This window comes from Ptychodera flava, chromosome 15 (genome assembly GCF_041260155.1).
Source record: "Ptychodera flava strain L36383 chromosome 15, AS_Pfla_20210202, whole genome shotgun sequence".
Lineage (NCBI taxonomy): Eukaryota > Metazoa > Hemichordata > Enteropneusta > Ptychoderidae > Ptychodera > Ptychodera flava.
Genome location: NC_091942.1, coordinates 3874030 through 3889049, shown reverse-complemented (window position 1 = coordinate 3889049; position 15020 = coordinate 3874030). Strand labels below are relative to the sequence as shown.

The 15020-nt window shown below is 38.3% G+C and overlaps 1 protein-coding gene across 2 annotated transcripts; it reads right to left on the bottom strand.

Annotated features, from left to right (window-relative positions):
- Positions 1–1048: 1048 nt before the first annotated feature.
- Positions 1049–14906, bottom strand: LOC139150922 (epsin-1-like). Of its 2 annotated transcripts, none has more exons than XM_070723401.1 (4): positions 14771–14906; positions 13350–14329; positions 10258–10421; positions 1049–8530 (listed from the first exon to the last, which is right to left on the bottom strand). In XM_070723401.1, exons 2-4 carry the CDS (start codon positions 13981–13983, stop codon positions 7640–7642), a joined length of 1689 nt encoding a protein of 562 aa, XP_070579502.1. In that variant the 5' UTR covers positions 13984–14329; positions 14771–14906; the 3' UTR covers positions 1049–7639. The 2 variants fall into 2 exon arrangements, with proteins under 2 accessions (XP_070579502.1, XP_070579503.1); XM_070723402.1 differs by having other exon boundaries at positions 13434–14329; positions 14771–14904.
- Between the last annotated feature and the right edge of the window lie 114 nt (positions 14907–15020).

Here is a 15020-nt window from a genome sequence, read left to right as displayed (position 1 = left end):
AATTTGATCAGAATTGGTATATACCAGTAGGGGTACCAAAGATCAACAATAAATATTGTTTCTATCTGTTCAGTGCAGGAAAATTCTACGCTGATATTATGACAATGATTTCTGCACAGAACAACCAGAAAGACAACAAGAAATATTTAAACCAGAAAAAAAAGAATGACAAAAGTAAATAAGGTCTGAAACTTTAGGTACTGGAGGTCAACTTTAGCAACATGCATTGCAGAAACAGTTATGTCCCTCTTAGTTGGACCATAGACAGTCTTCCCCCCCCTCTACTGTCTATGGTTTGATCTGGTCTGTTAATTTGTAACAGTTCATAAACGATGACAGGAAATGACTCAAGCGTGTTTCAGACACTGGCCATCACTCCTGCACATTTGCAGGATTTCCTTTTCTTACCTCATTTGCACATTTTTGACACTGACGTGTTCATTTGAACAAATTCACATCTCAACCCCTACATCTACCTGTACACCAAATACTGAGACGGTAGCTTTGGCGGTATGGGAGCCTTTGTGTGTGACGGACGTACATCTGCACATACATACCCACAAATATACAGACGCCACTGACTCATCATATAAGCTCTTTTTGGTATTTATATACAAAACCAAATATGAGCTAACAAAAATAGCAAAAAAAATCACCAAGAATTACAGCAGTTGGCCCTGTAAATGATTCAAGATAATGAAATCCAGTCTCCCTAAATCAGGAAGAAATCTATTCCTGAATATCACTTTCATTTTGTATGATTAATAATTTGTATATCATTTGAATCGTGGTCACACTGACTCAGTAGGGGGCATGTCTCATCAAGAAGAATGTCCAATAAAATATTACAGAGTTGATAACATTGTGGATGTGGGGGAAAGGTATCATTCTATCTACAAACATGCCAAGCAGAATCCAGTTTCTCTGATCAGTGCAAATACTAGAACGCATGGTGCACCCATGTGACAAGTCAAATTATCTATACCAATATATATGAACTGGAGACCATCAGAGACTGGGAAGTCAAACAATGACAATACTCTTACAGTTACACATTTATTATTTTATTATATCACATTGTTACATTTATATATGCAAAACAAACATACAATCACTCCAATTTTCATCTTGTGAAATTCAAAATGAAGCGTATAAGCGAACATGAAGATACTCAGCTATACAAGAAAAGGTCTTGATTTGTTGTTCTTGTTATCCATAGTATAATGCTGCTTAAAGGAATTGTCTACTATGTCGATAATTTGTTCAGCAACATTACAATGCTAGTCTAGTAATCAGCAAAGCAAGACTGGAACTGTTCTATCATGTTCTCACACAGCCAAACTGAAAGTACTGGCACGGTTGTTGTTGCCTGGCATTCATGAATACGACATGCACATATGGTATAAAATTGCTACAAGATCACAGCTTCGACATGTTAACATGCAAGTTAACTGTTCTCAATAAGTATGTAGTTTCTTGACCATGGAACACACACTGCTCTTCTTCTGTTGTGAATCTTGAGGTCATTACCAAATCTGACAGCACCTCTGTAATGTAATTGTCTATTTTTAAAATTTGATACAATTTCTTTCCACACCTTTACTTAATCTTTCACAAAGTAATTCACACACTTTCATTTTAAAAACTACATTTCAACATTGCTCCAAACTTGAGTCTCTCATCTTTATCTCATTCAAATATTTATCGAGACTCGAACAAAAGAAAACAATCACAGACTATTTGACTGGAACATGTTACAGAAAAACTAGAGGTGCTATTTACATGGCCATCAAAATATGCTGCAATCTTATAATGACATGAAAAGGTTTCAGACGAGTTCCTGATAAAACAGAAACCTGAAGTACACATTATAACACTGGACTTATTCTACATCTAAAGACCTTTCTCCATAAAAAATTTATCTTGCACATAATGTGATTGGAAAATGCCAATGCAATACTCGATGCATTAGAATAATCCTTACTGCATGTGACCAATGTTATCTTTCTTTGCTTAAAATACTTCCTCAATTTATTTATAGATGCACTAAGTTGTTTGGAACTGAAAGGTTTGTTATGGATTGCCACGTAAGGTCAAACAAGGTTATGGCATTGCATTAAATCACTAACATTGGCCAGAGTTCATAACCTGCTCTGTTTTGAATACAACGTGATGTAGACACACTGTAGAATGCACATCGGGGACAATTGGAAAATTAAATTTTTCCCTGCAATGACAACACAGGGATGGCGTTATTTTGAATTTCAAGTGTCAATCAATGTTAGATAAATGTTTTTCTTTCACCAAAATTTTCATGGTGACCCAAGAGTTTTATTCCTGATTTTGAAAGAGAGCTTTTGATAGTTAGTTTCCCTAAGAAAAGTTTGAGAAAGTTTTAAAGGCACACCCTAGTATACAGTAGCACATGCACCGGCTTGCTGTATCCTGCTCTATTGTTAATCCCTTTCGTACAGCCAGTCATACTGCCTAAGTCTTAGTTCTATTGGGGGCTAATCTGAATTGGCAAAAAAAGGAAGTATCTTTCACGATAGTAGGATTGCTGGCTATTGTGCGGGTCAGTTCTTGCCTTCTATTTAAGTAAACAGAAGGTGAAGATTTTATATTGAAATAGAAATATCCATGACAGTAAAAAAATTACAAACTGATGATACTACCCAGGTTCTATGAAATACTGAGTGGTGCTGAATCTGCTGATTGGTAATTACATATATATGTTAATATCAAAAGAAGTGTAAGTTTTGTTTTCATGAGCTGCTCAACTTGTTTTTCTTTATGACAAAACTCTGTGAAAAGCAACAGCTTAATTTTATCCTCGTAAACATGTAAACGGTAACATGTTTGTTGTCAAGACAATTTCCAGCGTGTTTAAAAACAACCGAACTTGATCAAGAGATAAATGCTGGTTTTATTAGTAGAATGCACCAGTAGATGCTTTTTTACTTGCATTTTTGTTCTGTAACTCAATCACTGGAGGAAAGCTATACTAACTTTGATGTACCATACAGAAAATAAGTGGGCCACAACTTTTATACAAACGCACTAAACTGACTTATTTTAGAATGAAAGAGAGGTCAGAAACACATAAAAGGAAAAAGTTCTCTGCAAGGGGATAAAAGGTAAAACAGTTGTACGACTGCAAAATTGATGTCAATATCATGTAGGAGGATTTCTCATCTTATCATTGTATTGTGTGTTCCCTTTCACTATTTTTGAAGCAATCAATACCGACTGCAAACTCTGATAGAATCATGTGACCAAGGGATCGACTGCTAGGTACCCTGATACATTTCTAACACGCACACAGATTAGATCACTTGTCTTGGTATGTTGGGGCTGATCTGCAAAATAGATGAAACTTACTGAGCTAATCCTGCGTTTTCTTTCCAAAGTGCAAGTCAATTCTCTTTAGGTATCACAGTATATTGGAACAGAGTTACATTCAATCAGGACGGGGGGTTTCTTAGCAGGGGAAGACAAAAATGCTCAAAATAAATGGGAACAACCCGAATGGAATCCCCTCAGCCCCCCTTTTTTTGACAAAAATGTATCATTAGACTACAATGTAAAGATACAAGGACATATTTGAATATCACAATGTCTAATATGAGAATCATTAGACTAGGAGACTGCTTTATTGTTACTATGCCTGCCATGGACAAAGCTTTAGATGCCTAAGAACACCACTGAAAACTGGTTACTAATATAAGATGCCACTTTTAAGATTTGACTGAATAAAATTATTGCTGCTTGAAGTTAGGCGCTAAAAAGAATTACATTTATACAAAGTCTTATCACATCTCTTCGTTTGAAGAGTATGGTAGTTGTATCACTAGCCACACCATGATTCAAATCAAACTTTCATTTTTTTAAATTGACCATCCCTTTGAGGCTTTTAACTAATTTGCTTGTTAGAATTTTTTAAGTACATAGCAAAAATTCATCTTGTTCACTAACAATTTTTGTGTAATGACCATCATAACTTGTTATAATTTGATCTCATTTCAAATAAGCTTTATCCGTATCACACAAAATTTACTGGCATATATTCACTGTTAACACTTTTTGAAGGATAAATATACATAGACTAAATACTATGTAAGAATTATTGTCAAGCATGTCTTTTTTTATAAATCTCTTCTAGCCTGGCCGATCTTGTCCAAAAAATCCTTCCATGCCCAAAATTACTACTAAAAATATTACAATTTCAAAACAACTAAAGATTACGCGTAATTTGGTTTTATATTTCAAAATAGCGTCAATGACACTGTAGCTCCCATCCTGGACTATTTAGTGTTTGTTCTCTGGTCAGATATTTGAACATGTGTGAAAGGGATAAAGTGCATGAAGTGAAAATACTTAAATGAAATGTACTGGAGACAGTGAAATATGTTTAATGTAATTATTCAGAATATAAAATGGAAAAAATACAGAATTAGATATATCGAATACTGTGATACAACCATTAACTCAACAAGTCATTTACAATGACATAGTCCCCACTTGTAATAGGAGTATTAGTCTTGATGGGGCAGGAAAATGTGGTCATTAAGAAGTATCACTGGAGTGTATATGTTGAGATCTATGGCCACATAGGTCTATGTCGTTGTTCCCAATTTGAAACACATGAGGCATGTCTAAGTTATGGTTCTAAATCGGGAAAAAAGATCAGACCTCTAGCAGTATTGGCCAGCCAAGAAATACATATGCGCATTATAAATGAGGTACAAGATGTGACATCTTAAGGTCTAATATCCTATCAAAATTGGAGGGTATAGAACTTGTGGTTACTGAAATATGCATATATATGTATAATCAAGGTCAAAGGTCATCGAGGTCACATGACATTTTGAAAAAAAAAATTATATTGCTAATTAATCCCTATATGCCAAAAAATCAGATCTCTAGCTCTATTCGCTTGCCCAGAATTAGATGTGTACATAATTAATGAGGTAAAGCGTGTGTTGTCATAAGGTCTCCCATCCTACTAAATACAAAGGACATAGCACTTGTGGTTACTTATTTATTGACATAAACATATATTTTAGGTAAAAGGTCATCGAGGTCACATGACATTTGGTCAAAAAATTTCTCTCCTATAGTTATCCCTATATACCAAAAATCAGACATCCAGCTCTATTGGCTCGCTCAGAATGAGATATGCGCATAATTATTGGTACAGTATGTGGCGTCATAAGGTGTCCAATCATACCAAACATGAAGGGTGTAGCACTTGTGGTTACCGAGTTATGGAAAAATATGTATATTTGAGGTCAAAGGTCACCGAGGTCACGTGATATTTTGTCAAAAAAATTGTTTTGCTAAGTTATCCCTATATACCAAAAATCAGACCTCTAGCTCTATTGGCTCGCTCAAAATTAGATATGCATAATTAATGAGGTACAATATGTGGCGTCATAAGCTGTCCCATCATACCATACATGAAGGCTGTAGCACTTGTGGTTACTGAGTTATGGACAAATATGTATATTTGAGGTCAAAGGTCACCGAGGTCACGTGACATTTTGTCAAAAAAATTGTATTGCTAAGTTATCCCTATATACCAAAAATCAGACCTCTAGCTCTATTGGCTCGCTCAAAATAAGATATGCACATAATTAATGAGGTACAATATGTGGCGTCATAAGGTGTCCCATCATACCATACATGAAGGCTGTAGCACTTGTGGTTACTGAGTTATGGACAAATATGTATATTTGAGGTCAAAGGTCACCGAGGTCAAGTGACATTTTGTCAAAAAAATTGTATTGCTAAGTTATCCCTATATACCAAAAATCAGACCTCTAGCTCTATTGGCTCGCTCAAAATTAGATATGCACATAATTAATGAGGTACAATATGTGGCGTCATAAGGTGTCCCATCATACCATACATGAAGGCTGTAGCACTTGTGGTTACTGAGTTATGGACAAATATGTATATTTGAGGTCAAAGGTCACCGAGGTCACGTGACATTTTGTCAAAAAAATTGTTTTGCTAAGTTATCCCTATATACCAAAAATCAGACCTCTAGCTCTATTGGCTCGCTCAAATTAGATATGCACATAATTAATGAGGTACAATATGTGCGTCATAAGGTGTCCCATCATACCATACATGAAGGCTGTAGCACTTATGGTTACTGAGTTATGGACAAATATGTATATTTGAGGTCAAAGGTCACCGAGGTCACGTGACATTTTGTCAAAAAAATTGTTTTGCTAAGTTATTCCTATATACCAAAAATCAGACCTCTAGCTCTATTGACTTGCTCAAAATTAGATATGTGCATAATTAATGAGGTACAATATGTGGCGTCATAAGCTGTCCCATCATACCATATATGAAGGGTGGTAGCACTTGTGGTTACTGAGTTATGGACAAATATGTATATTTGAGATCAAAGGTCATCAAGGTCACATGACATTTTGTCAAAATATCCGAGATATCTGCGTGAACGGATGGACTCACGGATGGACGAACAGACGGACATGACCCAATCTATAAGCTCACTGGACTTCATCCATGGGGACTAAAAATTGTGTCACTGCATCCTTTTTGCAATATGAATACGATGAGAAACTAAATTTTTATTTTTCGTGGCCTTATACATGGGAGTCTATGGAGATCTGCCTTATACATGGGAGTCTATGGACGTGTAAACTAAAAATATGCAAATTTCACCACGATTTGCCCAAATTTGGGAAAGGTCACTCCTATGCACTTCCATACCAAGTTTCAAATCAATCGGACTTGTGGTTTCAGAGCAGGAGATTTTTTGACCAAAATGGGAGAAAATTACAAAAAAATTCATGAAAAATAGCAAGTCCAAGATACTGACCCAAGATGTGCACAATCATTTCATGTCAGCCCAAAGTACTTACATGCTAATTTTTCATGTAATCTGCTCAGTGGTTATTGAGTTTTTTCAATTTTGACTGTTTTTACATTTTTTCACTTAATTTGCATATTTTTGGCAATGACAACTTCATTTGAACAAAATCTCATCTACAGCCCATCATCCATGTACACACCAAATATCAAGATGAAATGTACAGCGGTTTTGGAGTTTTTGATGTTGACGGACAGACATACAGACATACAGACATACAGACACACAGACATACAGACATACAGACATACAGACATACAGACATACATACATACAGACATTTCCCAGCCTATAAGAATAGCTTCCATTGCCATATATACATATGGCTATGGGAGCTAAAAACAGGAATATCTATACTACTGACCATCAGCGGTAGGATTTATCAAATCATATGGACTTTGTGGAGATAGTTTGATTCACAGCTTCATTGACTATGGGCCTACATTCTACAAAATGAAACCTGCACATTCTTGACTTTCACGCCTTGGAAGAAGGGATCACTTTCATAAAATATGCACTTGTCTGTATCCCTCTCTTTAAATACATACGTTTAGAAAAAAAAACTGAAAAGTCACAGTAAAAATTTTGGAGGTTAAATTGTTGCATGCAAGTAGCTTAATACTCTAACGCACCTTTATCTAATCGATTTTTGTTTATGGTACATGTTAATGATCGTAGCTGGGCAAAATGCTGTATCAGAAGAGAGCACGCATTTCATATTCTGTTTGGTTACAAAAGGAAAGGGTTGGTAGATTGTTGAGGTTGGGTGGTTCCTGTTGGGAGGAGGGGTTGTGGGAGGGTACTCATGCCACCATATCCCATGCCATCCGCACCCATGGATTGGGTACCCATGGTTGGTGGTGCCCTCATCTGGTTGAGGGTGGGAGAGGCGGACGCCTGCTGCTGGAATGGATTTGAAGCCTTGGAGGCTGTGTTGACGGCAAACGGATTAGTAGAGCCCTGTGTAATCTGCTGTTGAGGGGTGGGACCAATCAGGGAGTCCAGGTTCACCAAGCTTGAATTCTCTCCGAGGAAATCACTCGCTGATTTCTTCTTGTCGTCTTGTGACATCATGGGGGGTAGGCCCTGTGACATGCCACCCATATCAAACAGGTTATCGTTGGTCGATGGTGGTGGGCCACTTGTCAAATTCATCACATCAGTTTTGCTTTGACCAGCAGCACGCAGGGAGTCAAAGTCTGCATCAAGATCACCTGTTGGCTCAGGTCCCCAAGGAGATGCTGTTGTCTGTGGGGCTGCCATGTTATTTGCTGCTGGTGCTGCTGTTGCTGGGGCGGCATCCCACGGATCACTAGGTGCTGGAGGGGCTGGCCGGCTGGTACTCGGTGAAGACCACGGATCAGGAGCCGGGGTTTGCTGAGGCAGTGGGGCAGCAGGTCGTGGCTGTTGTACAGGCTGGGATGACCATGGATCACTAGCTGGAGGAGCGGGAGCAGCGGCGGGGGCTCCCCACGGATCAGCGGCTACAACAGGTTGGGCAATTGGTTCAGAAGCCCAGGGATCTGCGGTGGGTAGAGATGTTGTCGCGGCAGGGAGAGGATCTGCCAGATCCAGAAGAGCTGAACCTCCCACGGCAGCTGCAGCAGCTGCAGCAGATTCCTGCAATAAAACACACATGAACATTCTAAGGATACTAATTGTACAGTACACATCATTTAAAGTTCCTTGACACCATACGCTCCTTAAAATACTGAGAGAATTGAAACCTTATTCATGAAAGCCTATGGTTGGTATAAGAGGCACCCTGACTTCATTGGCATTCACTATACGGAGTGACTAATAACACATGGAAGCATCATGTATAAACACTCCTGAAAGTCAACATTTATCCTTTATAACCAAATAAATAAAGCTCTGTGCCAACATACACAGTATTTCTTTTATAAATGGTTTTAGCACAGCCTTACGAGTGAAATGCTGTCTGATTTAGTGTTTTAAGTTGGTTTTGAAAAATCTGTTTCAGTACGTAGTCAGTAGCGTCCACGAGGCAGGCATTGTGTATTTCAAACTACCGTCAATCATAAAGTAACATGTGGAGGGTGCTGATGGTCAAACATTTGCTGTGTACACCAGATCATTTATGGTAAACACAATGCAAAGAAATCCTGCAATAGACTAGCATATGGGCAATCCTGGAGGTAGAAAAGTTTGGTTGAAGGTGGCAAAAATAGAAGTACAGGCAGTTACAAGTAGTGAGTGAGCACATTAAATTTGTGTATAATGTCCTGATTTTTTACAAAACTAATAATTTTCACAGCTAGCAAATTTTATCTGACAGCTGGTAATTTTTGCCAGCTGCCTGCTATTTTCTACATCCCTAGCACTCAACAGAAATAAATGTGTCGTACTATACTGCCGAGATTCAAACATGCACATGATCAGCTTTATCACGGAAAATAAACGTGATGAAGACAACATTCACAACCACAAGGGCAATATACCAGTCCATGGTCTGCCACATTGAGCGTGTATGATGTATCTCAGCTTTGGAAACGCAGGATGTGGAAACGCAGCTGTCAGTGGCAGGGTAGGCTGCGTCTATGCCGGTCATCAAAAGGTCAACCCCGCAATGGATAGCTTTGGGCCACCTCGTAGGGAAAGTGGGTAAATTACGACGACACAACTTGGGTCGGGACTTTGAGCAGCAAAATACACCACAGTGAGTGTAATTCAATAAATAAACTGACCTATACCTGCCTTAACTCTGATTATTGCTCATTCCCTAACTCCTTTGGTGAACAAAATCTATGGTCCTTTACATATTTCAGCTGATTTTCCGAGGAATACTCAAGATTTTCACTATTGCAGCGGACCTTGACCCTAACTCTATTAACATTGGTTCCCGTTCGTCGAATGTGTGACGTCCCTACTGGCATATCAATGGAATTTTTTTTGCGTGGAGTGAAAATCTTGAGTACTCTAATGGCTCAAAGTGTGGTAAGCATGTAAATGTTACCAGTTCCCAGTTATTTTATAGGGATTCCACTAGGTAAATCACTATAAATCAGATAAAGAGACTGCAGAAATATTACCAGGATTCAAAATCTTTTACAAATGTCCTTTAAAGGTATACTGTCACGTGTTCCAATTTTGCCACAGTTACCATGGAAAGAGAAAATTTAACCAATCACAGATTTTAAGCGGGTGGCCACTTTTTAAAAACAGCGCCCTCACATGGGCATTTTGAATACCAAGGAACGCCCCTTTGACCATATATGGGCATATTAAGATTACAGGTGACTGTATACCTTTGACCTCGGCAAAAACACTATTCAACCAAACAGACCAGAGGTAGGATGAATGGCCGCTAAAGCAACAAAACTAACCTTTTCTAAACTCTCATTTAACGCCATCTGTAGTCGGACATCATCGCTACGTTTTTGTCTTTCTGCTTCTTCGGCTTCTTCTTTACTCATGGCCAAGGCTAACTGTAGCTGTAATTCTTCTTCTCCAGATGTCTGGGGACGAGCCTGCTCCATTTCTACATTGTCTATACATCAAATGGTAAATAAAATGAGTGAAACAATATCTGATAGGCCAGCATGAACACTTGTCTTTTGTTATGGTCCTGGACCATAAAATACTATGCTGATAATTCAAACAACTGAGTTCATACCTCTGTAAGAAAGTTAGCTTCAGTTCAGAAACGAAGCTTAGGAGTATTTGCTGCCAGCCTTATCAGTCATACTGTACAACACAGATTTACATCTTCACATCAAAATAAGTTTTCACCCTGATAACTAGCATGTTGACATTCGCCATACAAAACTGTAAAGTTCATACAATTTCATGTACATGTACAACCTTGATGTACATTGTACCTCATTTTATGAATGATGTGTTCATTTCCTATGCTTTTGGAAAGAAATGAAAATGCTGCCTTGTTAGATCAAATGTACATGTAAACCCTCAATTGCATTTAGGGCATTAATAAATGACATGTACGATACAATCTCAGTGCTAGCTGCCCTCACAGGTGAAAAATTAAAGATCCTGGATGACTGGTTATCAAGATGGTCAACTGCTACTGGGGTTTTGTTGATTTAACAGAGTACTGCAAATAGATACAGACATGGGGCCAAACTATGAAGAGAAAACAATAAGCGACCAAAGTACACATTCAACATAGGTGTTCGTATGATTGGGAGTGAGCTTTAGCCATCAACATTTTCACTGCTTTCCAAACTCATAGAATGTGTATTTGGCAACAACATTTTAGACTCTTATGAATACATCTAACCTTGTATTATATCCAGGTACACACATACAGCACACAGGCACATGGGAACATGTGCACACACGCACACACATACAAAGATCCTGTTCCAACGTAACCTACAGTGGAAGTGAAGCCTTAGATATAAAGCAGCCTCACCATTAGATCAAGTGCGCAAGCAGTAGAAAAAGATGAAAAAAAGAAAAGGAGGTAATCTTACATTAGGCTCTCTTGCCGGTATCTCCCTCATGAATATATCATATTACATAATTGGGACAGGGGTGTACTGTTAAGTAACATCAAATTCCTTTCCACCCTGTTTAATACTCATCAACAAAACGTCAATGTACCCGCTTTTGTTTTCTCCGTCAATGAGTGTGTGACAGTGATTGTGACTACCATTTGGTGAGAGTGATCATTCATGTATTGTTGTGGTACATGTATGCTGTGACAATGCTAAAGAAAGAGTGTTGAAGGGCATTAGCAGTAAGAATGTGATGCTCTTATCAACCTCATATATCAGACTTCCTGACCTAAAATTGTTTTTATTAACTTTAGTCTGTATCTAGTAGCTAACTATCATAGTATACCTAGATTTAGAGACTTACAATTGTAATCATATAGTGTGAGTACATTTTGTACTTTGTTAGTGGTTTCATCCTGACCATGAGAAACGAACTAAGGAAACCATGTCACAAGGGTGATAGTCAATTCACATTCCTTATGCAACATTCTGCATGGAAATCACAGTTGTATTTTGCTGTCTCTAAACTTATTTAAAAAGTTTGTGCCTACTGGGTAAAATGAAATACTTGAAAATTGATGTAGCAATGATTTGTAAACATGTGCATGTCAGTCATGTTGAGTCAAATGCTCTGCATGCTGTTGAGGAGTGTGGTTGCATTTTAAATTGGTCTAAAGTCCAGAGATATAAGATGCCATGGGTAATGGTTGACTGTGCATGGGGCTATTAACTCAATTTATCTTGTAGTACTATTCCAACAAAAAGACATTAAATTTACCAATATCCAAGCTTCTGACGTTAAAACTTGGTCAGAGGTAGATGAATAAAACAATGTGAATTTTTGTGTGGCTAAATTGGTAAATGACTTTGCACTCTGGAATAGATAGATGCAATCTGCCACTGTCTTGCTTATAATTTATATTATAGACAGCATTTTTTTTTGGGGGGGGGGGGGGGGGTCAGCCAGTATAAAATTTTGTTTTTTTTTTAGATACTGTGCAAACAATAATTTCTAATATGCACTAATCAACTGCTTTGTACCTGGAGTGCAAATATTTACTTAAAACAACTAACCATGGTATATTCAATGAGGTTAATCATGTGGGTCAAAATGCACAATTGCTAGCTGCTTTGGGGTTCCCCACGAATATCAATGTTCATTACTGACAAAATGTCACTGTAATCGTATTAAGATGCTTGTTTTGATGTCAAAAATCAAATCCGTTTTGGCCTACTTGTAAATAAATTGAATTTTGTGCTTTCTTTGATTTACGGTCACATTATTATCAAAATATCATTACTAAACATGCATGGAGACGTACTCATCTTGAACAATCACAGACATTTTTAAAACTGACACCTACAGTCAAAAAAATTTGAAAAGACAAATGAACTTTGGCTGAACTGCCTTCCTATACCAAAGTTGAAAGGCAGCGTCATGCAAAAAAATATTGACAATTCATGAAGTCCCAAAAAAACTGTAATTCATATGATGGAAGGGGATGGTAAGAAATGACAAAGCCAAGGTCTTGATGACATATTTATGGTGGCACATACATGCACACTTCTAACAGCAGACAAATGAAGGCACATATTGCTGTGAGAGTACAAAATATGCAACTTTTGTAAAGACTGCATTTAAATATACTTGTACATGCATTGTTTTGATGTTGAATACATGCATTACTGAGATCCCATCTACAAACTAGATACACCCAGTTACATGCATTAAATCAATGCTACTACAGTGGAAATGGTTACAGGCAGGTGAGACCCCATCTACCAACTAGATATACACCGTTACATGCATTAAATCAATGCTACTACAGTGGAAATGGTTACAGGCAGGTGCTATCTACTCTATGAAATGGAATGGAAAAACTTGACCACAATGATCAGTTTAGCTTTTTTCTCTTGGACATCGAGGGAGGAGGTTGGACAAGAGAATGTAACAATACCTCCACTTCTTGGGGGAGTAGTAGATTGAAGTGAGGATGGATCTGCATGATCAGTTTGAATATCTGTTTCAGATTCAGAACCACCTTTTGGAAAAGAATCCGTTGTCTCGTGGTGAGTAGTCGGGGTACTGCTGCTGGTGGTGAAATTGGTGTCACTGCCAATACCCGATGATGCTTGAGCAAATCTCTCCTTTGCTTTCAAAGCTCTGGCTCTCTCTTGTTTTAGCCTTTCGTCATCCTTCAACAGAGCAACCAGCTGTTTTGACTTCTCCCGCACATTAACTCCTTGGTCCTTCCCGTCGCGATCAACAAACTGAAAGTCTTTCAGGGTCTGTATCGCAAAAATGTTTTCCTTACACTGTTGGGCAACGCGCTCTGATCCAGTCTTTATAATGTAATCGAGGAGTACAAGTGATTTATACACATGTCGCCAATTCTTGCCATGGTCATTCAAACGCTTCCATATCATTGCCATGATTTCTGAGAAGGCAACAACATTGTATGTCAAGTCAGCAATTTCTGTCATAAGGGAGCTGGATGGGCCCCATGGATCATTCGATGTGGCCTCTCTAACTTTGACCTGTGAATCTGAGAAATTGTTGACGACATTTTTCAGTTGTCTCCTGATAGGCATCTTGTATAACTTCTGCACAAGTTCACAAACACCAACAATGAATGGAAATCAGAAGTGGCTCTTCGCACCAGAAAATAAAACAGATGTACAAGTCTGTGGGTAACAAATGTTATTGTCCGGGGAGTGCCACCCGTATATTCTTTGTAAAAACGTTGACGACAAAAAATTATCGGAAAAACTAGCGGTGTGTAAAGCCTAGAGCCGGTCTCTTCTACATCACAACCAAACGATCCAAAATGGCGGCTTCCTGGACACACGATTTAGGAAACGTACGATGGTCTGAGAAGCGTGTAACAGGCCGTGAAAGATCCGCTAAGCCACCTTTCACCAGTAAAATCGTCCTTTCCTGAAACAATAGACGGGGTAGACGTTATGAACTTGACAAAGAATTTCGGTAACAATATTATATTTACGACCTCCCGCGATTTCACGTGTGTCAGTGACACACGATTCCGGGAGCAATGTGCCGGTGATCAAACAGAAACGAAGCCAACAAGAGCATTGGGATATGACAGACTTTACTGGACGTTCGTCTGTTATTATTTGACTATTTGTTAGCGAATCGAAAGACTTTAAGACGGCTGAATAGCAATAACATGCACTGAATTACGGTCTGGTCGTCATGGGATATTTCAGTGAAGCTCGAGCGAGCGGTTAGGCCTTGAATTTCCATACAGTCACACACATACGTACACACTGTGTCACTTTCGTGACGTAGTTTTGTAATCGACCGTTTGTTTTCGCAAGTTTTTCCCTTTCTATCATATTTTCCAGCAAATTAACTTACCTGAAACCCCTGTATTGGGACACGTGAGTTTGGGAACTTTGGAAAAGTAGTAATCCGGTCAAAATGTTACAACCCGTTCACACATTCGTATTCTCGGCTAGAAGATGGCGTCGCCCACAAAATTTGACAGGAAGACACGGTAATTGTTGTAACAGCTTGTTCTAAGAGCCGACCAGAAACAATTCCTCGATATATACCTCCATCAGACTGACTCTGGACTTTGCAGAAATATTTTTATGATAAGAAGCAA